A 24,950-nucleotide genomic window follows, 5' to 3' on the forward strand; every position below is an offset into this window, starting at 1 on the left:
TCAAATTATAAAGGCGCAGTAGTTTAAAAAAATGTGCTAGCACAGTGACTATGTTTCTGTACTGTCGTTTCCGTGAAGTACTTAAGACTCTCTGGCCTAATTACCCGCACCCCCCCCGCAAGCCCCTCTATGTTACAGCACATCACAACATCCCCCGGTGCAAAAGCACTGATATCTGCATTATACAAAGACATAAGGCTATGCAGGCCCTTGACGATCAGTAGGTCCAGAACCAGGTGGGACACAGCGCTGGGAAAGGTTTTATCAGATGCCCAATGGAAAGGGATTTTTTGACAAACAAAATCCTCCTCCGCCTGGTCCATTACAAGTTTGTCCATGAGGTATATTATTCTTCAGCACGGCTGCACAGATTTTATCCGGAAAGGCTACCGCTATGGAATAGATGTACTCAAGATACTGCAGACTTTTTCCACGTCGCCTGGTCTTGCCTTCGAGTGAGAACCTTCTGGATTGAGGTTGAGGCAGCAATGGTGGCCATGCTGGGGGCCAAGTGGAAATTCTCCCCGGAATTGTGGCTGCTCGCAGCTATGGACTCGGGCTCTAAGACTGAAAGACAGCTGGCAGGCATGGCCACTGTCAGCGCCAGGTACATTGTGGCTAAGACATGGGGGAAGTCCTTGGCTCCCAGCTTCCATGAATGCCTTTCCTTCATGACTAAGTGCGAGGGCAGGGACACAATATGCAGCCTCCTTCCCAGCCAGCTGCAAACCACAGGACTATTGATCTACATTTCGAAATTTCGTATCCGAGTCTGCTACAGGTCAGACTGCTCAGCCTCCTGAGATCTACATTGGTAACACCTCCTAACCGTCCGGATAAGACTATCTGTTTTGTTCAAGTACTAATGTTAATTTCTCGACTTTAACTGCTGATGATGCAGCTTCTACTCTCTTCACTTCACTTCTTCATCCCTCGACACTCTATATCCTGCCTCTCCTTTCATTCCATCCCGTAAACCTTCCTTCCATGGTTTACCACTCACCTCCAGTCAATGCGGCGTGCGTTGTGCTGGCTGGAAAGGCAATGGCTTTGTCACAAACAGGATGATTACTTTAAATCCTACTCATACCACATCTTGTATGATGACTGTTTTCTAGCTGCTAAGCGCTCTTATTTCTCAGATGTTCTTCATGCTCAGTCAACTCATCCACAACGTCTTTTTCAAACCCTCTCTCGTCTTCTTTCTCCTCCAACTCCGGATCCTTTGCTTAATTCATCGCTATCTGCCTCTGATATTGCCTCCTTTTTCTCTTCCAATATGACGTCTCTTCGACTTGCTATTGACTCTTCTGTATCCTCTTCTCCTAGTCTATTCTTTCTACCTACCTCTCCTCCGACTGCTTCTATTGCTCACTTTTCTACCATCACAGATACAGATATCTCTCTTTTGATGGCTCGTGCCCACCCTACTGCTGCACCCACGGATCCTATTCCATTGGCTCTTATCTCTAAAGTCTACCTCTCTCTACACTTGTACCTCACTTATTTAATGTTTGTCTTTCAACCTCAACTTTTCATTCTTCCTTTAAACATGCCTCTATCATTCCTATTCTGAAGAAACATTCGGCTGATCCTTCTCTTGTCTCTAACTTTCGTCCTATTTCTCTTCTTCCCTATTTATCTAAATTACTTCAACGGCTTGTCTGTCTTCAAGTCCCTTCATTTGTCTCTAATAATTCTATTCTTCCTCGTTTTCCGACCTATGCACTCGACTGGAACTGTTCTTCTTTCAGTTCTAAACTCTCTACTCACAAATCGGTACCCTAAACACTCTTCTAATCTCATTTTATTAGATCTTTCTGCTGCTTTTGATAGTGTCGATCACCAACTTTTGCTAACTTCTCTATCTTCTTTTGGTTTCTCTGGTTCGGTTCTTTCTTGGTTTAAATCTTAACTATCACAACTGACGTTCTCTGTCTCTTGCGGTGATTCCTATTGTCTAGCTCACAGTGTCCCACAAGGGTCGGTTTTAGGGCTTTCCGTTTTTCTCTTTACACTTCTCCTCTTGCCAAAGTATTTTCTTCTTTTGGTCTATCTCACCATTCCTATGCTGATGACACCCAGCTTTTTCTGTCTTTCTCTTCTTTCTCCTCGGATATTCACACTGGTTTCTTCATGTTTAACGGACATTAAATCATGGCTGTCCGCCCATTACTTTACACATAATACTACAAAAACAGAATTACTCTTTTTTCCTTACTATCCTTTCTCCTATTCGTCCTCCCCCCTTTGTTTTATTTCCTCCTTCTTAACATTTCTTTGTATCTACTGCCACGCAATCTCGGACTCTATTTTATCTCTGTTTTATCATTTTAACATCATACCTCCATTTCCTCTCGAGCCTGCCGCTATCATCTATTTAACATTAAAAAATGTGTTCCTTTCTAACTTTTGATGCAACTAAATTACTCATATCTTCCCTAATCTTTTCACATCTTTTTTTATTGCTCTACTTCAGTCTTTGGTCTCCCTTCATCTCGATTTGTTCCTTTAAAATCTGTTTTTAATGCTGCTATTCGGGTACTCTTTAGTTTGACTTCACGTGAATCAACTTCATCCACTCTCCATACCGTAGGCTGGCTTCCTTTTCACGCACTGCTTAAATTTTATTTTCTTTGTTTGATTTTCAAATCTCTCTATGACCTTACTCCTGATATCTTTCATCACTGGTTTCATTTTATACTCCTTCTCGTTCTCTTCATTCTAATGCTCAGTTTAGACTGACAGTTCCAGCTCCACCCTGTGCACAATCACATTTTCGAACACTTGCACACCTTACTCGCCTGCACTGGAATCTTCTTCCTCTTTCTATACGCTCTATCTCCTCTTACTCTTTATTCCGCAAAGCATTGACATTAGATCTGACCTCTCAGGGCGGATTCTGTGCATTTAGTGTCAATTTCATTTTTCTTAATTTTGTACTGTTTTATTATAAATTTGCTATGTAAAGCGCCTTGGATTAAGGCACTATATAAATAACAAATAAATCCCTAATTTACCATTTTCTGTATGCTCTTCTGATGGACTCTACCGCCACAGGTTCCAGTGGTGGGGGGCTAATGGCAGGTTGTTTAATGATAAGCATGTAATTTTAAATGTAATAATGTGGACATTTGGTGACATTTTAGCACGGAAATGTGTGTAAAGTTTAAAATTTAGTATATTGTGCGATAATGAAAATCATTAAATGTTTTTAGATAAATTGTAAATGTAGTTGTATATGATAGTATATGTGAAAAGTTTGAATTGAACTAGAACACATTAAATGAGTACAAAATGTGAATTTACATCCAAGGAAGGCCCATCAGGTATTCAGGGGTCTCGAAATGCTGGCTGAAACTGCTAGTGACCTCCAGCTTTGTACCGGCCACACGCACCCTTTCCTCAGGTGCAGCCTTGTTCTTTGCAGCTCCTCGGCCACCAGCCCGAGCCCCACCACTCACATCCTCCTCACATGGAGGTCTTTGTTTTATGCACAGCGCCAATCTCCTGTCCAAAAAAAAAGTAACTATTTGCACCAGGGTTGGTGCCCCAGGGTGCGAATAGCAATCCCCTCCACCCCCTTGTCTGTGAGCATACAAAACCGGTTACTGCCCTGAGCCCTTGCCAGGTTCTCCCGTTACTGGCCCGTCAACCTCTGGATGTAGGGGTGATAGTTATATTAAATTTTTATTTTTAGTGTGAAGGACTTTGTGTTAGGGATATAGCTCATTTGGATTGTTGCCATTCCCAATGTTTAAAGGCTTTACCTTTTTATAGGTAGTGTAAGGAAGGCATAGTATCAACAGTAAGACAGACACAAGTGGCCAGAGTTCAAGGGTGTTTATTGAACTTCAAAAAGTTGAAAAACACCTGTCTTATCCTAAATCTACAGATGGGAGCAAGCTACGACCATCAAATAATAATAACGTCCTAGTGGTGTCTTGTCAAATTAAAAGGGCCTATACTAATACACCTATTGCCAATCCTTACCTCTAAATATAAGAAGTGGGGGAAATAGTGTTACGAAAAAGACAGAAGTGTTTACAAAATTATATGTCAGGCTGTTCAGGCTGTTGGCCTCCCTTCCCCACGTTTTTAGCATGGGACAAGGCGGTTCACTCGAGCGCAGCACAGTCTCTGGCTTCTTTAGCATGAGGATACAGTTCAATCATTAGCATCAGGACCTTCTGTAATGCAAGTCTCTTTGCTTCTCAAAGTCTCTTCACTCAAAGGGCCTGAAGCAACCAAATAAATGACAAGTTCTTTTCCTCTTTAGATTTTCACAAGTATTCACTTCAGGTGATTGACTATTCACCCCGGATCCCCCTTAGTTGGGCTCAGATACCTTTAGCACAATGTTTGTCTCCTTGTATCCGCCTCATCTGAGCTCCGATCCCTTTAACCCAATGTTCATAGGATATTCTTTTTCGAGTAACTTACGGTTCACCCCGAATTCCCTTCAGCCGGGCTCAGATACCTTTTTAACACAAAGGAAAAACGAAGGCGAACCATCGCACATCGGGGAATCACGGCGGCCACAGTGAAACTACTGCAGGATATATCAGAAATCAATTGGACCCAAACGGAGGAACATACTAAAGAGGAACAAAACATTTGAAATTTCGCAAAAAAGCAACAAGACAAATATTTACACAGACAAAATAGAACAGTCATCTCAGTGATTTCCAACTGACTATCATCAGCAAATCAACCACAAGTGTATCAAATTAACAAACCACCCATAGAGGAACAAATAATAAATAAATTGACAAAGAAATAATCCAAAACAAGAAAGCATCAAAACAAATCAGAAATAAGGAACTTGCAGAGCAAGTATACACAAAGATCCTCCTGAAGAACCGTCAGAACAGTAGACGAGGAAACACATGTCGAGGACACAAACAAAATGAGGACACAAACAAAGAGGACACAAACAAAATGAGGACACAAACAAAGTAAGAGAAAAGAGACTCAAACAAAGCAAGGAGAAAAGGACACAAACAAAGCATATAGACAAACTGTAAGACATTCATTACAGTGACAAACTATATGCATAACTGCAAGACATATATTGCAGTGACGTACTATATGTGTGCTAAATTAAAAGGCGCCATTTCAATAAATACAGTATTGGTTTTGTTTTTTCACATTTTTAACCCTTGGACAGCCTAAGGGAAACTGTATTTTGAATTAGAGCTGCCAATTTGGTTTTTCCAAAAAAGAAGAATTTTTTGATTTTGAGTTTTCTATAAATACTGTAACAAATATTGGGCACCAGTAGCTGTCTAAAGGCTGAGAATCTTTATTTCCCTTTTTAACACAGTTAGTCTCCCTCTTAATCTCCCTCAGCCAGGCTCGGACCAATTTCAATTTACATCAAGTTTCGAAGACTTTCGAATGTGCACAGGGTTTAGCTTGACCCGTTGCAGGACCACTTTGATTTCACAATTCCTTTCCTTTTAACATTTGTCACCTTTCGGTTAGATACCGAACAGAGACTTTCGAATGAGCACCAATGTGGTGCCGGACCACTCTGTCTACAGTATTGTATCTTAGCTTCAAAGTTCAGTCACTCATCGGCTATTTTAATCCTATTTGGTTGTCTTGCCACATACGCTTCATACACTGTTCTCTTCAATTTTCTTTATAGAATGTTGCAGCTTGCAACCTTAGTTTCCACACAGACCGGTCTGGTATCAGTCTCCTCAACTCACCGGCTGTGCTGACTTCACTGGTGCTGCTTTGTTGTAGGAGCCATGGACAGTACCACAGTGGCAAACGATTCCCCCTTCCTTGAATATCAACGCATGAGAGCCCTGGGTCCCTCTGACACACAATGCAAGGTTCTTCAGCTTTGATTCCAGGTCTTATGTTTCATATTCTCGAAGACTAATGAAAGTTACAGTCTTTCGGTGAAAAGGTTAAGGGCACTTCCCTCCTTGCAGTCCTCTTCAGTCTTGCCGTCTTTCGCCTTGTATTAATTTGCCATCTTGGACCTGCTGCTTCCTCGTGTGCTTTGTCTTGCTCAGAGTGTGCTTCCGTGCTCCGCCCTTTATACGTGTGGGGAAGTGGGATGGAAGTCAGGCGTGTGTAATGATCAGTAATTGCCTGACCCTGCCTGACCATTGTATTGGGACACATCCGTTCTACTGCTCAAGGTGTTACAGGGAAGGGGATACCGCGTCTTGCTCATCCGGTGTCCCACTTCCACTCCCCGAAGACCCCTCATCCAGGTGATCCTCCCGTACTGGTCCACCCCCCAGGAACTGGATCCAAAATCAATGGCTGTGTCCTGGTCACCTAGATGACAGATCCCTGGGGTCTAGCGGGTGAGACACCTTCAGGTTTCTAACAGTAGTAACCTTAGCTCTTTGAAATAAATCATACACAAGATCTATAAAAACTGAATCTGAAGATGGGTTGTCTTGTTATGAGATGGACATGGGTGTCCTAATCTAGTGTAGTTACTCATAGGTCCATCTCCACGCCTATTTCAAAATCTAGTAAAGAAAGTGTAACATTCCGGCCAACCACTGGATGGCATCGTATGCATTCCCGGGGGATAGAAAATGGATAAAAGCAAAATACTGTTAGAGGTAAGTGATATTTTCCTTGCACAGTGCAAACCTAGCTCTAGAGCACTTTACAAGTGATCAGAAGCATACAGAGAAGGAGGAAGTGAGGAACTATGAAGAAGCGGTGTATGTGATTGCAGGTCCCTCTTCATCTGTCAGTGTAGTGTTAGAAATGTTTGTCACACATTGGAGACATAGTGAACTAAGTAACAAAATAAGAGGTGGATGTACAAAGAATTGGGCCAGAAAACAAGTCCAGTTTAGTTCTTGTACTGTCAACATAGAATTCAGTCAGTGGACTTGGTAAGCTCCAACAGGATCGCAGTCGACCATCTACAAGGTGTGTCCCTTGTGGAACACCCTTGCTTTTTCACATTCAGAACAAAACACTTTCCCTAATGGGGAGTGTATGCTATTCAGCATGTTGGGTGTAACTCAGTGGTAGTAATGGCGTCAGCATGGAGTTGGGTGGCCACAGGCCAAGTGAGGAGAATTACGAGCGCCTGATGGCGAGAGTAGGAGAGCAAGTTGTGGCATCTCGGGTGAGTGGATGGGTGAGGAGTGCAGTGGGATCTCTCCAGCACACTAGGATGTTGTGGAAGATGGGGAGGACGGGTGAGTGGGGTTTGCAGCAGTGTCTCCCCGCTTTGTAGGTCAATGGATTAGGTCTTGAAAAAGGGGGACAGCTGCGTGGCAGCAGGAAAAATGTGTTGGCAAAAAGCTTCCTGCGGAAATTGAACATAGCATCAACCTCCCCAGCAGCTGGTTGCTGCAGGTGATGTGTTTAAGTGGTGGACCGTAATGGTTGGCAGTGGAATCAGATATGAGAATGGTCAGGACATTTGAGGGAGTGGATGTGTATGTGTGTGTACGTAAAAGTCAGTAAAGGTGGGCTTTTTTGGAAGTTCCTTCTGACCTGTGATATTTTATGTGGTTCAATTGAAAGCCATGACCTGATTAAACTGATGTCCAGAGGTTTATAAGCTAACTATACGATCCTTATGCCTTTGTTATTTGGTATCTAGAATTGACTAATATAAGAATGATTATTTCAGCCTTTCAGAGTCAGCTTCAGGTGCATGCCACGTTGAAGCTTGCCCCTATTCTCGGTGACCATGTTTACTCTGCTCGAGTTGGCAAGGTCTTGGGACAGCCAATATTCTTGCCTCCAGAGGATGCCCTGCCTCGCACCCAGGTAAATGACCCTAATGCACTGCATCAGTATCTGAAATGTAAATATTAACTTGACCTTTTATCAGTTTGTATTATAAATGGTTTTAGTGTTAGTTTCTGTGGTAAGGACTAGTGATTGCTTTAAAAGTCATGTCATTCATGATCATTATAAAATAAGCTAAACTACATTCCAAGTGAAGCTTCCCAGATAGCTGACCTTCGATAGCAGAAGGTTGATAAATACATTACACCCCAGTTTTTGCATCAGGAATGGAATGAGTTATCCTGTACTTTGTTTTGTTTGTGGATTATTTGTATATGTCTGTACCTCCTCTGCTGCCCTGCCTCGTCTTATTGCCTGCCCCTGTCTGTGCATCTCTGTTATTACTTTCTGGTTATTCTGCCGCTACTGCACCTCCCATTTCCAATCTCACATTCTATCTTGCAAAATGTCTTAATCAGTAGGGAAGTACTCTTGAGCTTTGTGGCAAAAATGCCAGGCGTTTCTTTTTTTTACACTTTTACATGGTCTGTTTATGCTATATTTTGGCGTTGGGCATGAGGGCCTTACCTCGGTACCTTAGATTAATTGACTTGCCACAACAGTTATTTTGTGAGCTCTTTACATCATAGATAGATAGATAGATAGATAGATAGATAGATAGATAGATAGATAGATAGATAGATAATAGTGTTTATTTATCAGGCATTTCTTTTCCTATTTAATGACAAGCATTCATTATTTTCATTGGTTTATTAAATGGTATGCTCTCTTTTAGAAAACTACGTCTACACTTCTTCAAACTTTTACTTCTTGTATTTAAATTGTCTGAATCTTCACATTGTCATGGTGGCAATGGATATGGTATCAATTAGCTGTATGGTTAGGTTTGTGCTCAAGGGTCGGATATGGGAAGAATATGGGTTAGAATGACAAAGTAATGATAAAGGGAATGTTAGAAGAAGTGAACGACAAGAAGTAAAGGTAAGACAATGTAAAAGTAACAAAGTGCATTTATGGTGAATACCTATATCTGTATTAAACACTTTTAGCATTACAAATCTAAAACAACATGAATGAATTGAATACATACGGGTCATTTTCAATCAAGAGCCACACAGTATGGGGTTTTGTATTTTATTAAAAATATGTATGTAATTTACATCTAGCATGTATTGCTTACATATTCATTCATGTTGAAGCTCAACTCTGTTTATTTGTTGGGTTTAAAGGCCTTTCTTCTCTTCTTGTTATCAAATGGTCACATTCTCTTGTTTAATCACATATATAGTGTGCTTCTAGGTCTCCATCAACGAACACATTTGTTTTATTTATTTATTGCATTAAAATTGTACTACAATTTTTTAGCACAATGTGATGGCTAGAAGCTTTTGAATTAATCATAACCTCTGGCAATGCTTTGGGCAACCCTCCAGACCCTCATTTTTCAGCCGACCATGTTATTACAAAGCGGAAACACCATATGCAAACCATGCTTGGTTGCATTCTAAAATGGGCTGTCCAACCAGTACTGCTAGGTCACACTTCCTTCTGCATTAAACCACAAGCAACCCCAGTCTGTGCCTGTGCCTGTGTGTTCTGTGAGAAATGTGAGGAACCAGAATTTGTCTCACCTGCTAGTCCCCGGATATTTGTCATCTAGGTGGCCAGGACATGGCCATCGCTTTTGGATCCAGTTCCTGGGGGTGGGCCAGTGTGGGAGGATTGCTTGGATCGGGGGGGTCGTCGGGGAGTGGGAGTGGGACACCGAACGGTGAGACACAATAGCCCCTTCCCTGTAACACCTTAACCCCATCCTACCAGGTAGGATACTTAGGAATTCAACCCCAGGCCCCTTTCCCGACACAAACACTTTCTCACGGACAACTCACTGTGAGAGAAAACGGACTGACACCCAAACCGTATACCTGACATGTCCCAACGCAAGTGTCAGGCAATTACTGATAATTTCACACACCTGGTTTCCATTACACTTCCCCACGCGGATAAAAGGTGGAGCAAAAAAGCACACTCTGAGCAAGGCAAAACACACGAGGAAGCAGCAGTGCCGAGATGGCAGTTTAATACGAGGAGAAAGACGGCAAGACCAGAAAGGGTTGCAAGGAGGGAATTGCCCTGGGACTATTCGGAGGAAAACCGCAACTTTCAAGAGCCCTCGCGAATAAGAAAGATAAGACCTGTAATTAAAGCTGAAGAAAGGTGCATGTGTGTCGAAGGTACCCAGGGCTCGCCCGAATCGATATCCATAGGTGGGGTGGAGCGATTGCCGCCATGGTACTGTCTTTGGCGCCTACAACAAAGCAGCACCAGTAAAGTCTGCACAGCCAGTGAGTCGGGGAGACTGATAGCAGACCGGTCTGTGTTAGAACCAAGGTTGCAAGCAGCAACATTGTATGAAGAAATCTGTAAAGAACAGAGTGTGAGGCATATGTGATGAGCGACGCAAATATAATTGAATATCCAAGGAGTGACTGAACTTTTGAAACCAAGATAAATGACATATGCAGAGTGGTCCGGCACCATGTGGGTGCTCATTCGAAAGTCTCTATTAGGTATCCAACTGAGAGTGTAAAAATGTGAATTTTGAAATTGAAGTGGTCCTGCAACGGGTCAAGCTAAACCCTGTGCGCATTCGAAAGTCTTCGATAGCTGATACAAACTGCATTTGTCGGAACCTGGCTGGGGGAGACTAATTGTGTAAAAGGGCTGTAGCCCCGGCCCAGGGTGATCCGCGGTGAACCGGAAGTCATATGAGAAAAGATATTCTATAAGTATTGCAGAAGAGGATCTGAGCACAGAAGAGGGGGATCCAAACTAAAAAGGTTGTGGTATAAAAAGGATCTGAGCCCAGCTGATGGGGATCCAGAGTGACTCACCTGACTTGACTATTTGTAAAGGAACTTTTCATTTTTTTACATCAGGCCCTCTGAATCAAGAGACTTTGATAACTTAAGCAACTTGGGCATGGAAGGCCCTGATGTTGGTAATGGAACTGTGTACTCGTGCCGAAGAAGCCCGAGAGTGTGCTATGCTCGAGTGAACCACCTTGTCCTGTGCTGAAAACGTGGCGAAGGGAGGCCAACGGCCTGAACATCCTGATTTATCATTTTGTGAACACTTTTTATTTTTCATGAACATTATCCCACACTATTTGTATTTAGCAGTAAGGATTGGCAGTAGGTGTTTTAGTATAGGCCCTTTTATTTTGACAAGACTCCACTAGGACCGCGTTATTATTATTTGATGGTCGTAGCTTGCTCCCATCTGTAAATTTAGGATTAGGTAGGCGTTTATCACACCCTTCTTAAATTTAAATAAACACCCTTGAACTGTGGTCACTTGTCTGTCTTACTTTGATACCATGCTCCCTTACAGAAACCAGAAGGTTTTTCACCCACTAGTCCCCAGGGATCTGTCGTCCAGGTTGCCAGGACACGGCCATCGCTTTTGGATCCAGTTCCTGGGGGTGGACCAGTGCAGGAGAATCACCTGGATGAGGGGTCTTGTGGGAGTGGGACACCAGATGGTGAGACGCCGTATCCCCTTCCCTGTAACACCTTTACCCCATCCCATCAGGTGGGATATTTAGAAACCCAAACCCCCAGCCCCTTTTACAACACAAACCCTTTCTCCCAGACAGCCCTCTATGAGAGAAAACGGACAAACACCCGAGTTGGATACCTGACATGTCCCAATACAATGGTCAGGCAAGGTCAGACAATTACTGATTATCACACACACCTGACTTCCATTACCCTTCCCCACACGGATAAAAGGCAGAGCACGAGAGCACACTCTGAGCGAGGCAAAGCACACGAAGAAACAGCAGTTTAACAAGAGAAGATGATTGCGAAACAGAAGGGGATTGCAAGGAGGGAAGTTCCCTTGACCCTTTCGACAAGGCACCGTTACTTTAATGAAACCTTGAGAATAGAAAATGTAAGACCAGAAAACCCAGCTGAAGAATCCTGAATTGTTTGTCGGGGGTACCAGGGGCTCTCACACGTAGATAATCAAGGTGGGGAGAATCGCCAGTGGCTGTGGTACTGTCCTTGGATCCAACAACAAAGAAGCATCAATGAAGTCAACACATCCGGTGATTTGGGGAGACCGATACAGGACCGGTCTGTGTTGAAGCCATGGTTGCAGGCGGCAACATTGTATGGGAAGCGCTGAAACGAACATTGTTTGAAACTCATGTGATAACCAACGCAAGTGAAGTTGAACGGCAGATGATTGATTGAACTTTGAAACCAAGATACAATGCCTTTGACAGAGTGGTCTGGCACCGTGTGTGTGCTCAATCGAAGGTCTCTGTAAGGTAACCAGCTTAGAGTTAACAAAAGTGAAAGAGTGGCAAAGGATTGTGAATTGAAGTGGTGCTGCGACGGGTCAAGCAAAATCCTGCGCACAGTCGAAAGTCTTCAATGTTGATAAAGAAAGTTTATGGCAAAGTAGATAAAGTTGGTCCGAGCCCGGCAGAGTGAGATCATTTGAAAGCTTTGGGTTAAAGCAAGTGTGTGTTATTGGTCCGTACCCGGCAGATGGAGACTGATTGAAGATTTGATGTCAAAGTGGATCTGATCCCGGCGGAGGTGGATCCGGGGTGAACAGTGAATCACCCGAGACATTAGATACGTGAAAATCCTAAGAAAATTGTTTCAAGTGGATCTTAGCCCGGCGGAGGGGGATCCGAGGTGGATAGTAAATCACCTAAGAAAATTTTGTATATGTGAAATACAAAAGGAAAGGAACTTGATCATTTATTTGTTGCATCATGCCCTCTTAAAGAACAGACTTTGAATGGCAAAGAGACTTTGGCACAGAAGGCCATGATGTTGAAGTTTTGAACTGCACCCTCGTGCTAGAGAAGCCAGAGACTGTGCTAAGCTCCAGTATGCCACCTTGTCCTATGATAAAACGTGGGAAGGGAAGCTACGGCTTGAAAATCCTGACATATGATTTCTTGAACACATGTTCTTTTTCGTAACATTATTTCCCCCGCTATTTGTATTTAGAGGTAAGGACTGGCAATAGGTGTATTAGTATAGTCCCTTTTATTTTGACAACACACAACTACAATGGCCTTATTATTATTTGAGCTCGTAGCCTGCTCCCATCTATAGATTTAGGTTTAGATTAGGCGTTTTTCAAACCCTTTTTGAAGTGCAATAAACACCCTTTAACAGTGTTCACTTGTGCCTGTCTTACTGTTGATGCCATGCATTCCTTACAGTTGCAAGTGTCCATTTGGCTTTATAATAGAAAGTTCCCTCTGGATTAAACGCCTCTAACTTTACACCTGGCAGGGGTCAATCTTTGTAAAATATGTGGAGATTTTTGGAACAATTTGGCTATTGTCCAGGACTTCTAACTGTAGCATCAACTATGAACAAAATCCCATGTGATTCTTACTGCATGAGTAAGAATTTGATTTGAGAGTGATGGGCAATGTATGTGCGTAGTAAATTGTAATTCAAGCAAGTTGCCTTGAGCAGTGTCTTTAAGCTCTCAGCATGCACACTTTATCTAATGCAAGATTATAGTTTTAATAATACTGCATTAAGCTTCCATATTCTACAGTGTGGGGTTAATACATTAATATCATATTTCTTACTTGCTTTGGTCCAATTTAGTTCGATTAGCTAAGTTGTTTTTTGCCACTGTGATTAATGATGTGTGAGCACAAGCGCTATTCTCTCCTTGGAAAACAGTTATGGATTTGAATCCCGCCTGTGTTTAGTCTTCTGGAAAAACACATGTCTGGAACCATTGTCACAGCTGAGACTGGCTGTTAATAGTAGCATTTCAGGGACAAGCTTTTCTCAGTGCTTATAAAAATGATGGTAAGGCATTCAAAGGCTAAAAGTATATGTGTTCAGTGCTCAGTACTCTGGGGCTCACATTTTGTGATAGCAGTCAGCAAGCACTACAGTGTTACAGTATTTCAACATCTATAATACTCCTTTCCACATACAAATCAAATATGACATCTCCACTTAACTGGTTTGTGGTAGTAGTCTAGGGCAATAGCCTTTTATATACTGTCAAATTACAAGAAGAACAGTATTGGCCATAGGGAGGTTTCGTAACTCTTGTAACAATCTTGCGTTTCTCACTATTGACTCATAAAACAGCAGATCCGCTAGGAACATGGTAGCCCTGCCTCATACAAGAAACAGGAATAGGAATATACATAGGTATATCCTACCTCTACCCCTTTGTGTAAGTGTCAGTAGCAAGCTTACAGCAGTCTTCTTGGAACAGAAGGCTCTACTCACCAGCATCTTGATCCTCCCGCACCAAGAGAGATCCAAACAGGCACCCGGAACTGGTGCAGTGTTGCCAAAGATTCCTTAATGGAGGGTCAGAGCCCCTCAATGCTGTCTCTCTTGCAGGGAGATACCACAATAGGCTTAATCATCATAGCACTTCATGCAGACCCCCAGATCCCATCACTAATGATCCCCATCCCTTTGATTCGACTCGCCCTTTACATTGTGCCCAACTTCCTAGTGTCTAACAGCAAGTCTTCCACCGTCCCCAATTCATACATTTATTCACGGCAAGCTTCTTCATCCAAAGTCTGTTCACTCCACTACTCTCCACCTCTTTCCTGGCATTATTAAAGAGCATGGTCTGCAATTCTAGATTGCCCACAGACCTGATTCTTCCCACTATCTCCTACCAACTGATCTCACTTTGGGCATATCCATAAACATTGTGCTTGGTCCTCATTGTGTTGCCTAAACTACGGTTTGGCCTTAAATCTGATTTTTCTAAAACAATGTTAAGCCAGAGATCCTCATTCCAGTCATCGAAGGGTAAAATTCTATGAATCCTCTAATGTTTTGGAAAAGTACACCTTTCCTGTAGACACGTCCAAAACTACTTGCGCCATGTGCAAATATCGACATATGGAATACCAAAACAAATAATGAGAAAATACAGAAGGAAAAAAGAAACAGGCAGATTGCAATTGTTTAAAAAAAACTGTTACAGACTACTGAAATTTCAGAAAATTAGAGCTTTGTAAGCTAAAATGAGAGATCACTCATACCTTCCTTCCGTGTGATCTTCAAACAGTACAGAACCCAGTATTATATTGTATTTTCCCACCAACCATCACACTTGCTTGGCCTGTTCTCTACCTGATTGCACTGACCTTCTTTAAAAAGGCACCATAATGTGTATATTGCTTTTCATTCTCAAAGATGTACGTTGCCAAAATCTGAATCCGATACTTGTCTTTTTTATCAACTTTTATTGGATGTTTTACCTTGTAACATACCCACAAGACTTCAGTTGCTGTGAACAAATAACACAATGACAAACTGTTTACATTGGAAGAGTTTGTAGCTTCAAGTGTTTTTTAGTCCAATTGTTCCTCCAATACCCAGTAAATAAGAATATATGTCTAAGAGCCAATATATAATGTTATTAAATGTTGCCATTTCTGAAAATCTTTTAAAAAATAATGTTTGCCTAAAATGGTTCGTTTTAAAAGTTGTAAGAAAAAGCTTTCCAATTTGTGTTAACTTCAAATGCCCTACATCTATTGGGAATCGAACTGCAAGACTCTAAATGCAGAACTGATTTATTAAAGAATACACTTTTAAATATTTTAACAATACTTAATCCATGTATCATTATTCGTAATTGTTAGCACTCAAAGAATTGCAAATTATTATATTTGCTATTATGTCTGTACATTATTAGCACTTGGTTCTTTTGACTTTTTCTTCATTTATTTGATGTAATTTTTAGGAGCAAATGTTATAACATATTCAACGATAATTACTTCTTTGTTCTACTTTTCTGGTTTCTCTTTTTCTGGCAGATTCTGGAAGATAGGTTATTACAGAAGATGCACATCTCGCAACCACAGATGCACCGGATGCCACTCCATCTACACTTGCATCAGCTTCTAATTCAAGATGGCGGCTCTGGGAATGTGCACACTATCACTGCCTCTCCACCACCCTTTTTCTTGAGGACTCTCCAACTGCTGGGACTGACTAGAAATATAACAAATTGACTATAAACTGTTGTGCACATTAAAGAAGCTCACATTTCTTTCCAAGCTTGTTTTTATTTAACTTCTGTTGTACCTCAACATGTACAGATTAGCCACTGGCAAGAAAAAGTAATTGAAGGTCTGGAGTATTTAGATATATCTTTGAGGGTGTCCTTGTCGGTAGTCCCAAACAACCCTGGCAAGGTACAGAAGCATCATGAGCTATTGTTTTGATCTTGGAAAGAGAAGAGATGCATGTAGAAATCATGCACACTTTGCTAGAGAATTTGCTGCATTAAGACACATATTGACAAACCCATGGCTTTTTTTTAAAGTTTATCAACGTGTTCTATTGTCTTTGTGATATGTTTAACTGTATTGGTTTAAAATGTTTGTGGTTCTTGGTGGGTTTTGTGTAACAGAGAACTGTTGGGTTTGTTACTTTGGTACAAGCAACTGTGCCAAGGCCAGTGCCCTAGCTATGTTAACTGGAGATGGGGGGTATCAGGTAATATTATCCCCACCATAATTATCGCCGTATATATGGTCGTTGTGAACGGCCATAGGCAATATTTTTGTGGGGATAATATTTGGGTTTTTTGGGAGCAGGGGTTGCGGGGGTGCCCCACGTTCCTTTTAAAATAATACAGGGTTTGCAGGGGTGTCCCCCGCAGTTTCCATGCCTTAATATCGCTGCATATATCGGGGATATTAACACATCGAACCAGATAGGGGCCCCTCACGAAGGACTGGACAAGGACGATGTCCAGAGCCAATCCAGCCCATCAGGAGGCTACTGAGAGGGCCCCACTACCTATCCCCCCTCTTGTGCTAGTCCATTTCTGAGAAATCCACCTTTGCCTAATGCCATACCTCCTCAGCAGGATGCTTGCAAGTGTTTTCTTGTTTCTCCTACTGACTTCACACACCAACCCGGAAACCAGCCAGAATCATCTGAGGAAAAGCAGTGTTTCTGTGCTGAATGTCAACCCGAGGAGACGGAGACCAGACCACCAGTAATCAGCCTACCAAAATTCTGCGATCCTCTAGCGCAGGAGAAGAATGCCACAGCTCCACCAGTAAGCAGCAGACTAGGATGCCACATGGTGCAGCCATACAGTCGCAGTGAGCACACAGCATCTTACTTCAACCCTAGACCATCACTGGGAATACAATCTCCTCCCATCCCCGCCCACAATGAAAGTTACCTTTTGGGGCACATGGAACAAAGCCTTGGACACAAACCTGAGAATTCAGCCACCTAGCGGGATTGCGCTGAAGAAGTGGGCAATGCTTAGCTCCCTATTTGTTATCTTGCCTACATATAGCATGCTCTGGTGGGGAAGACAGGACCAGAGAGCCAAACCAGAGAATAGAGAGGGGTTTAAAAGTGGCTCCAGAAAGTTGTAGGTTGTTTGGGCGAGGTCAGAGTCGGAGAGGTGGCTGACCAAGAGACCAGCAGGAGAAAGGAAGGAGAAGCGGAGTGTGGATGCATTGGTTACTGCAGTGTGTGTGTGTGTGTTAGTGTAGCAAGGGTAGTTAGAATTTAGTGTAAGGAGTAACTGAGGTGTAGGATCATGAGTGGAAGGAGGGTGTTAGAGTAGTCGTAGTGTGGAGGGAGTAGTAGTGGTTTGGAAAGAGAAGTAATGAGTTGAAGGGAAGGAGTAATAGTGGGGTTGGATAATAGTAGTTTGGAGGAGGGAGTAGTAGTGGAGTAGGAAAAAGTTAGATCGAACAGGGAATAGTAACATAAAAGGGGAGAGGCGAGGCTTAAAATGAGTAAGAGACATCGAGGCATTGAAGAACAGAGAGAAGAGTTGGAGGAGCAGAGTAGTAGAACAGGAGTGTCATGTCACCCATTGCACTTTCCCGTTTATGCCAAACCAGTTCCCCAGCCAGTTCTCACCCACCTGGTTCAGCGGACATCACCCACCGAGGACCCTGCAGTTCCCGTATCCATACACATAAACAACGGCAGCAACTCACCAGGAAGGGGAGGTTCCTAACTGGCAATCCAGGAGTTTTGCGCCCCTTCTTACACTGGCATTTGTCATGGAGATTTCCTCATGGGCAGCGCTACCGCACGGGCGCGCAGAGATTCTCGCGTGACCAGGCGTCAACAACAGCCTCCATCAACATCGCGGGTCATGTGAAACGGATCTCACGTTTCCCCGTGAGCTATGTCATGTGACTATTTTACGCAGTCAAAAGGATCGGGGAAACACGGAAGGAACGCTTCACAGCTGCTTCCTTCGAGTACTGTTTGGCGTTTTGGGCACTTTTGGATTCTTCAGCTGCTACGACCACGGAACGTTCTATGGATTGCCTTTGTCTTTGTCCCTGGAATTAAGTCGCATTTCTGGTATTTCGACCTCTGGACTTTGGAAACAAACTCTCTTGACTTTGTTGTTACTATTGGCTCCCGACCTCGGATTTGTTTACTGGACTGCCCACGGATTATCCTGTGTACTGTACACTTGGCTCAGGTGTCTTCCACTACCCAGAGTGCTGCTGGGACCCTACCAACCTGTTGATGCGGCCAGTCCCTTCTGCCCATCCCTTTACTACTAAGGTTGTTTTTCTCATCACACTTGGGTAAGCCCTCTTACAACATCTTCTGCCACACTGCATTATTGTCCATTGCCACCGTTTGACTAACCATTCATTGCCTTGCAGTGCTCAGGGGGCCCTTCCGGTGTTCCTGGTTCCAGATTGACGACACTCTACCCGTGTGGTACTTGGGGACGGAGGTAACATTAATCTGCACGACCATCAAGTTCAGAACAAGGAGAGGTAGAGGAAAGAGTGAGTGTGATAGAATCCAACAGGGTGTCAGTAAGGCACAATATCCCAATCCCGATAGTGCACTATCAACAGGACATTTAGGAAGTCCCTGAGGGAGTTTAGATAAAGAAGGCAATCTACCTTTAGGTCTACACATCAAGTATAAGGCAGACTTAGAGAGTACCACTAAATGAAATAGAATGTAGCCCCTGAGTTCGCAGTCTGAGCTCCTTCACTCTTTGTCAACTTAACTACTCTGTTAGCATTGCAGGCAGAATCTGCACAGGCATAATAGGAACTGCAGTGCATGCAGAGGGGCCTAGAGTTAGGGTGTTGTCACTTCAAAATTCACCATAGGATGCAGAGTCGAGGGGTAGTGAATTGACAGTAAGTAAATAAATATGTATTTACATATTAAAGTTGTAATTTTTAGGTGCAGCAGATCAAAAGGTTTTGATATGGGTAGAGGGAGAAAAGAAATTTGTGTAGGCTCATTATCGTTGACTGGTTTAGTCCCACGTTCTGCATAGCGAAGGTAAAAAATGAAGATTTCACAGGAACTGGCATGGATCCCTATTTACACGGCAAACAGTACTTCTACTGATGCCTAGAAACGCAGTATTACACGACACCTGAAGTCATAAGTGATGTTATAAATGTCATATGGGATGACCTGCGTTAATACACATAGGCTGTGCAACAGGGGGGCTCTGACTTAAGGAACCTCAAGTGTTTTGTTGCCTTAAATTCATCGCACCTTAACATTACTTTCACTAGGTTTTTTTTCACTGAATTTTGAAAGGGTTTAGTTGCATTTAGCTTTCAACTTAACTCTGTCTTAATTAAAAAAAAAATCACTGATGTATTATCTATACAGCATAGGCCTGCCTTTTGTCAAATTTTTGAAGAGGAAAGTTTTAAGATGTTTTCCGAAAGAGCCAGAGGAATCGAATCCCAAAGAGTAGGTGCTTGTGTACTAAAGGAGCCTGAGCTCCATTTTGCATATAAAATGTGGCTTTTGAAATTTGAACACTTTTTGGTTAGGAGAGCCATACTGGTATCTGGAATGTTATGTCAGAGTTTTGCAAAAAGGGAGTATAGAACAGTTCTTGTAATAGACCCTCTGGTTCCAGCACAGAGCCATGAGCTTGATATGCTTAGATGTGTTTTAATTGTTTATTTTTTATAGCATTTGGTTTCATCAAAAACCTTTACAATACATACTGTGAGAAACCAATGGGCGTCTCACCCGCTAGTCCTTGGGGACTTGTCATCCAAGTGGCCAGGACACGGCCATTGCTTTTGGATCCAGTTCATGGGTGTGGACGAGTGCCGGAGGATCACCTGGGTGAGGGTTCTTCAGGGAGTGGCGGCTAGGCAGACGATTGTGAGACGCAGTGTTACTCCTTTTTTCGTTCACATAACCAAATGTCTTAATGTTTCCACAATACCAGAACTTTTTCAAATTCGGCAATCGTTGGACACGTCCCTGCACGTTTTCCAACAACCAGTTAGTTCCAAAGTAGGTAACTGGTTCAGTCGAAAATACGAGGACATTTTACACATCTTCTTACAGGGAAAAATACACAAATACTTTGATAAGTCACCTCTCTTTTTTAAGAATGTTGTATACTCCTTGTATCCAGTGTATAGTGATTTGCACCTGCTGCAGGGAGATTGAAATCCTCAACAAGCGTTCTCACACCTGTCACTTTGCCATCTGGTTTAAAGCGTTCGCAAGCTCATTTCCAGCTTCCTAAGTATAGACGCTTCACGTTGCCAAGGACTCAGCCGGGTGCCTGGAAGTTGGCATGGCAACGCTGGCATCCACTTCGCTTATCCATGTACAGCCTTTCACCTAGACCAACGTTACGCCTGGTCACGTGACTTCTTGCTCTTAAACCCCTCCCTTACGTTGCTCGCCCCTTCTGAACTGTTTTGGTGGTGTTACTTCGGACTTCTTTGGAATATTGCTTCTTGTGCCTCTACCCCGGCCTGCCCGTTCCTCTTCCTCCTACTCTGTTCCCTTTCTCCCTTCAGCCTGCCCTTTTTTCTTGGTTTTTGTCTTCTACGGATTACCTGACACGGACTGCCTATGACATGCTTGGATTAACCCATCTGTGCCTCGCCGCCAGCTCCTTTCTTGATCTCGAACTGCCCTCTGAATTCCTTGTGTCTGCTGTTTTTTCTGCATTGTTTGCCCTCTGATTTTGTGACTTTTGGATTTGGGATTATTGGACCTTGATTTGGTGTTCTGGTACACGGGCTAGAGACTTTCCACGTGTGTACCTGGACTCTAGGCATCCTCGTGCCGTCGTGAGTGAGGTAGTGACTAATTGCTTGCTTCATTTCGGATATTCCTGCACTGCCTTGTTTTTCTGCATTTCCATATCAAGTTATCCCAAGAGACAGAACTTTCATATGGTAAGATTACACATTTAGCGTCCTTGTATATCCTGGCTCTCTTGCCCTCCCCTATACTCTCTGCCTTCTCGCCCATAGCACCGGATGAGGTCTCTAAATCTGTCCGCTCTATGAACGTTTTCTCCAAACAGGTGCTCCTCTGCTCCTCCAGAACTATAAAGGACAACATCTCCACTCTTGCTCCGGCCTTGTCTAATTTCTGTAACCATTCCTTTGAAACTGCTCTCCTAAGCACCCATGAAGACCTGCTCTCAAACCTTGATTCCAACTCTCCTTCTGTTCTCATCCTCATTGATCTCTCCTCTGCTTAGGACACTGTCAATCATATCAACCTCTTAAAACGGCTCCACATCACCCTTTTGTATCACAGACCTTGCACTGGATTGTTTGACCTTCCTTTCTAATCGACCTTCATAGGTGCAACTGGGCCCCTTCCTCTCCACCACCTTTCACCTGCGGCATCCCTCAGGGCTCTATCCTATTGCTGTGGCTCTTCAACATCTACCTTGCCCATTTGATTGACTCCTCCTCTCCTCATTTCCAGTGTTATGCTGCTGACACTCAGCTCTCCTTCATGCTTCCCTCCTCCTCCTCGCTCATTCCTGACTGTTTGACTGCTATTCAGGCATGGTAAATGACTAACGATCTCTGCCTTAATACTCGTAAGACTGAGATCCTTCTCATTGGAACAGGGTCTGCTGCTCTGTGCTTTCCTCCCTCTCTCTGGCCTTGGGTCCCCTCCCTCACTATCTAGTGAAGCAAAAAACCTTGGTGTCATCTTTGACTCCTCTCTCTCCTTTTTCCCTCACGTCACAGACCCTGCCAAGGCTAGGCAACTGCAATAGCCTCTTCCTCAATCTACCTCTTTCTACTGTTCGCCCCCCAAAATGAATCCAGAATAGGACTGTGAGACTTATCCTTGGCCTCAAGCCCAGGGATTGCATCTCTCCAGCCCTTAAATCCCTCCATTGGTTCCCGGTGGCTGCAAGGATCAAATTCAAGACCATCTGCATCATCCACAAGGCCTTCTGAGGCCAGGGATCCTGCTACATCCAACTCTCTCTCCCTAAATACCTCCCTGCTAAAGCCATTCGGCCCTCTAGCTCAAACTCTCTGCAGATCAGATGTTTTTCCAAGCAGTGGTGCCTCCCTCTGGAATGGCCACCCTGCCCCTCTCAAATTTGAGCCGGACATCTTTAAGTTCCGGAAGCTTCTCAAGACTCTGCTCTTCTCTACCTACTTCCCCCTCCCCTGCTAACTGCTCCTTCCTGCCACTGTGACTGGTGGCCTGGTTGACTTATGAGTCGCACCATGCACCAGACCCTCCCTGACCAGTCTTCTCCAGCACCCCATAACCAGTACTGCCCTCCTGGGCCCCTTCCTTGACCAGCTTGGTGGTTCGGCACCTTGCCCCTGAGTCTGGTCCACCCCCCCTTGCACTTAGACGGTGGCCGTCCCCTGTCATCCCCTGGCACTTGTCACCCCTCCCATCTTCCCTTGAGCACTTGTCTGGCCCCTGCTGCTCTGGGCCTACCCTGAGCACTTGTCTGACACCTGGGCCGGGCCCCTCCCCACGCTTTCCTGCCATCTGCATCTTATTCCCTTGCATTATGCCCCCCACCACTCTTCTACCCCGAGCACTTCTTTCTGCACTTCCACAATCTGAATGTCACAAGGCCTAGTAGGACCGTTACTGTTGTTTATATACCCTGCCTCCCACCCCTGTGTTGTCTTGTGGCTTTCAGAACCACTTTTTGCTGTACATGCGCCTTTTAAAAACTTAATAAATAAAATAAATAAATAAATACATAGGTTAAATACATAGGTTGTCAGTTGTCTCCACTGATGCCTAGTTTGAAGAGACGTTAGCCCTAGCTCATGTCTTACAATTGTGTTGGGGAACGACATAGCGAGACATGTCTCTTTCCATATCTGACCCTGGGTGACATTTAAGTAATAGCCCAGTACAACAGTTGTCAAATCGAGGCCATAAAGCAAAACTGGTTCAATCTTAGCTAAATAATATCTCAACATCGGTAAAGCTGAAAACGTACATAATTGCTGATAAAGCCGTTTAAGTTGAGAAACCAAAGGATGCATCTTGTGTTTTATGAAATACTTTCATTCCCGTAGGGAGTTGCAGTTGGAAGGGTTGTAGCCAGAATATCACATGGAAAACACTCTGTCTGATGTGCAGTTCCTGCTTACCCAGTACATAGTCTTGACTTTGGTCTTGGACGAGAAGATGACAATTTATGATTTTTGTCTGTTGACCAGTAGATTATTTACGTTGGCATATTGAAAGAATAAATCTAATTTCCTTTACAGACCCATTACTGTCTTATCAAATAAAACGAGATCACCCGCAAAAGATTGGGGACCACATGTCCGGGGCACTTTTGATGACAACAGGTGCCAGACCATCTGGTCCCCGAGGTTGTGAGACCTTAGCTCTAGTAACAGCCCAATGGATGTCGTCTTCAGTCCAAGTACAAGTGCCTAGTGGGTCCAGACTTATAATCTTATGATTGTCTACTACATAACCGGTAGGCATAGAATATTTGTGTTTGTAGTAGTTGGGCCAAACCTGTTCTGCGATAGGGCAATCTAAACGAAGAGTAACACCGCCCAGTTTGTTGTTAATACTGGGCCAGAACTGAGCTAAGTTGTTTTAGGGCTGTCTGGTTATTATTGACGGACATTTCAACTTTGAGCGACTAAACATCGTTTTTGTGGTCCTGTAGTATTAACCTCTTGGCCTTCAGATGTTCCTTGTTGCAAAGATTCTGGTAAATCAAGTCACACAATCTAGCACACTTAATCTTTTTAGATACAGCTATTCTGTAATCGTGTGTAAAAATAATGTATACCTGATTAATCTGGCTTTGTTAGTCAGTTTGTTTAAGCGTAGGGAAATTATTGTATTAAATCCATCTACTGAAAACAAGGACACTGTCACGCCCCTTCGGAGACGCTGGGCTTTGTGGCATCGATGGACCATAGGACGGCGGGTGTCAGCCATTTCTACTACCAAGATGGCCGCCGTAACTGGAGTTGCGAGTCTAGCCTCAGCACACCTTGATTTCCCGGAAGTACTGCCTCCCTACCCGAGGGTGGGTATATCAGTCCCGGAGATCAACACGGCATTGCGTTGCTACTCCTCATTAACAACGCTACGTAAGTTCGTTCCTAGGTCTTAGAAATTGACTTGCGAAATACTGTCTTCAGCTTCTAAACTTCCTGTTTTCAAATTCTAGCGTCTCTCCAACTACCTCTTTGTTTTCCGAGTTCGCGGTCTCCTCCTCTTCATCAACCAAGTTTGCCATCCGGTCCCATTCCGGACCGTGGTAAGCCTCATCCCAATCCCATATAACCAATTACCTCCAATCCCGCTTATTCTAACATTCACAACTCACTATTATCCTCTTCTTCGCTTAGTAACAGGCACATCACGCACCGGCATTTCAAACACACTGGCAAGACTCTGCACCATCAAAACAGATCTTAGCTCCGCCTCGATTGCTTCTCAAAGGTTTTCGGAAGATTCTGACTACCATCATCTTCCCCCTATTGTTCCGGTTTAAGGGTAATCCACATTCCTCTTACCTTACATTCTATCCCTCTGTTACACTCTGATACTTACCAGTCTCTTTCTTCTTCTCAAAGACGAACGCCCTCCTGACTTCGCCGAAATCCCCGACTGCAACGGAGGACAACACACCGCTACCTTCGGAACAGGGTTTTCTTCCCCAGAGGGTTTCCCTGGGACTTCTTCTTCTACCTGGTTTATCCGGGAGGGGGAAGAGGTACTTGGGAGGCTTTCATTATCTTCTCTCCATTTGGAACAAGAAGAGCCTTCCACTACCGAAAGGGGGTCTGTCGGAGGAAGAGGTAACGGTGAGTCCTTGGGATAACCTGCCAATTGATTGATTGGATATGCATATAACTTGTC

The 24,950-nt window shown here is 43.6% G+C and overlaps 1 protein-coding gene across 4 annotated transcripts in view; it reads left to right on the plus strand.

Moving 5' to 3' along the window:
- The window catches only part of RPUSD3 (RNA pseudouridine synthase D3), a 166,849-nt gene that overhangs the window by 124,390 nt on the left and 17,509 nt on the right, over nt 1–24,950 (plus strand). For 3 of the 4 annotated variants that reach the window (XM_069643363.1, XM_069643364.1, XM_069643362.1), the window contains exons 9-10: nt 7,634–7,773; nt 15,614–15,856. In XM_069643363.1, the coding sequence (XP_069499464.1) occupies nt 7,634–7,773; nt 15,614–15,811 (338 nt within the window). In that variant the 3' untranslated portion in view covers nt 15,812–15,856. Of the gene's footprint in view, nt 1–7,633; nt 7,774–15,613; nt 15,857–24,950 lie in introns of those variants that run through there. The other variant, XM_069643361.1, reaches the window with a different exon arrangement.

The sequence above is a fragment of the Ambystoma mexicanum genome, chromosome 2p (genome assembly GCF_040938575.1).
Source record: "Ambystoma mexicanum isolate Mex_15411 chromosome 2p, UKY_AmexF1_1, whole genome shotgun sequence".
Taxonomy (NCBI): Eukaryota; Metazoa; Chordata; class Amphibia; order Caudata; family Ambystomatidae; genus Ambystoma; species Ambystoma mexicanum.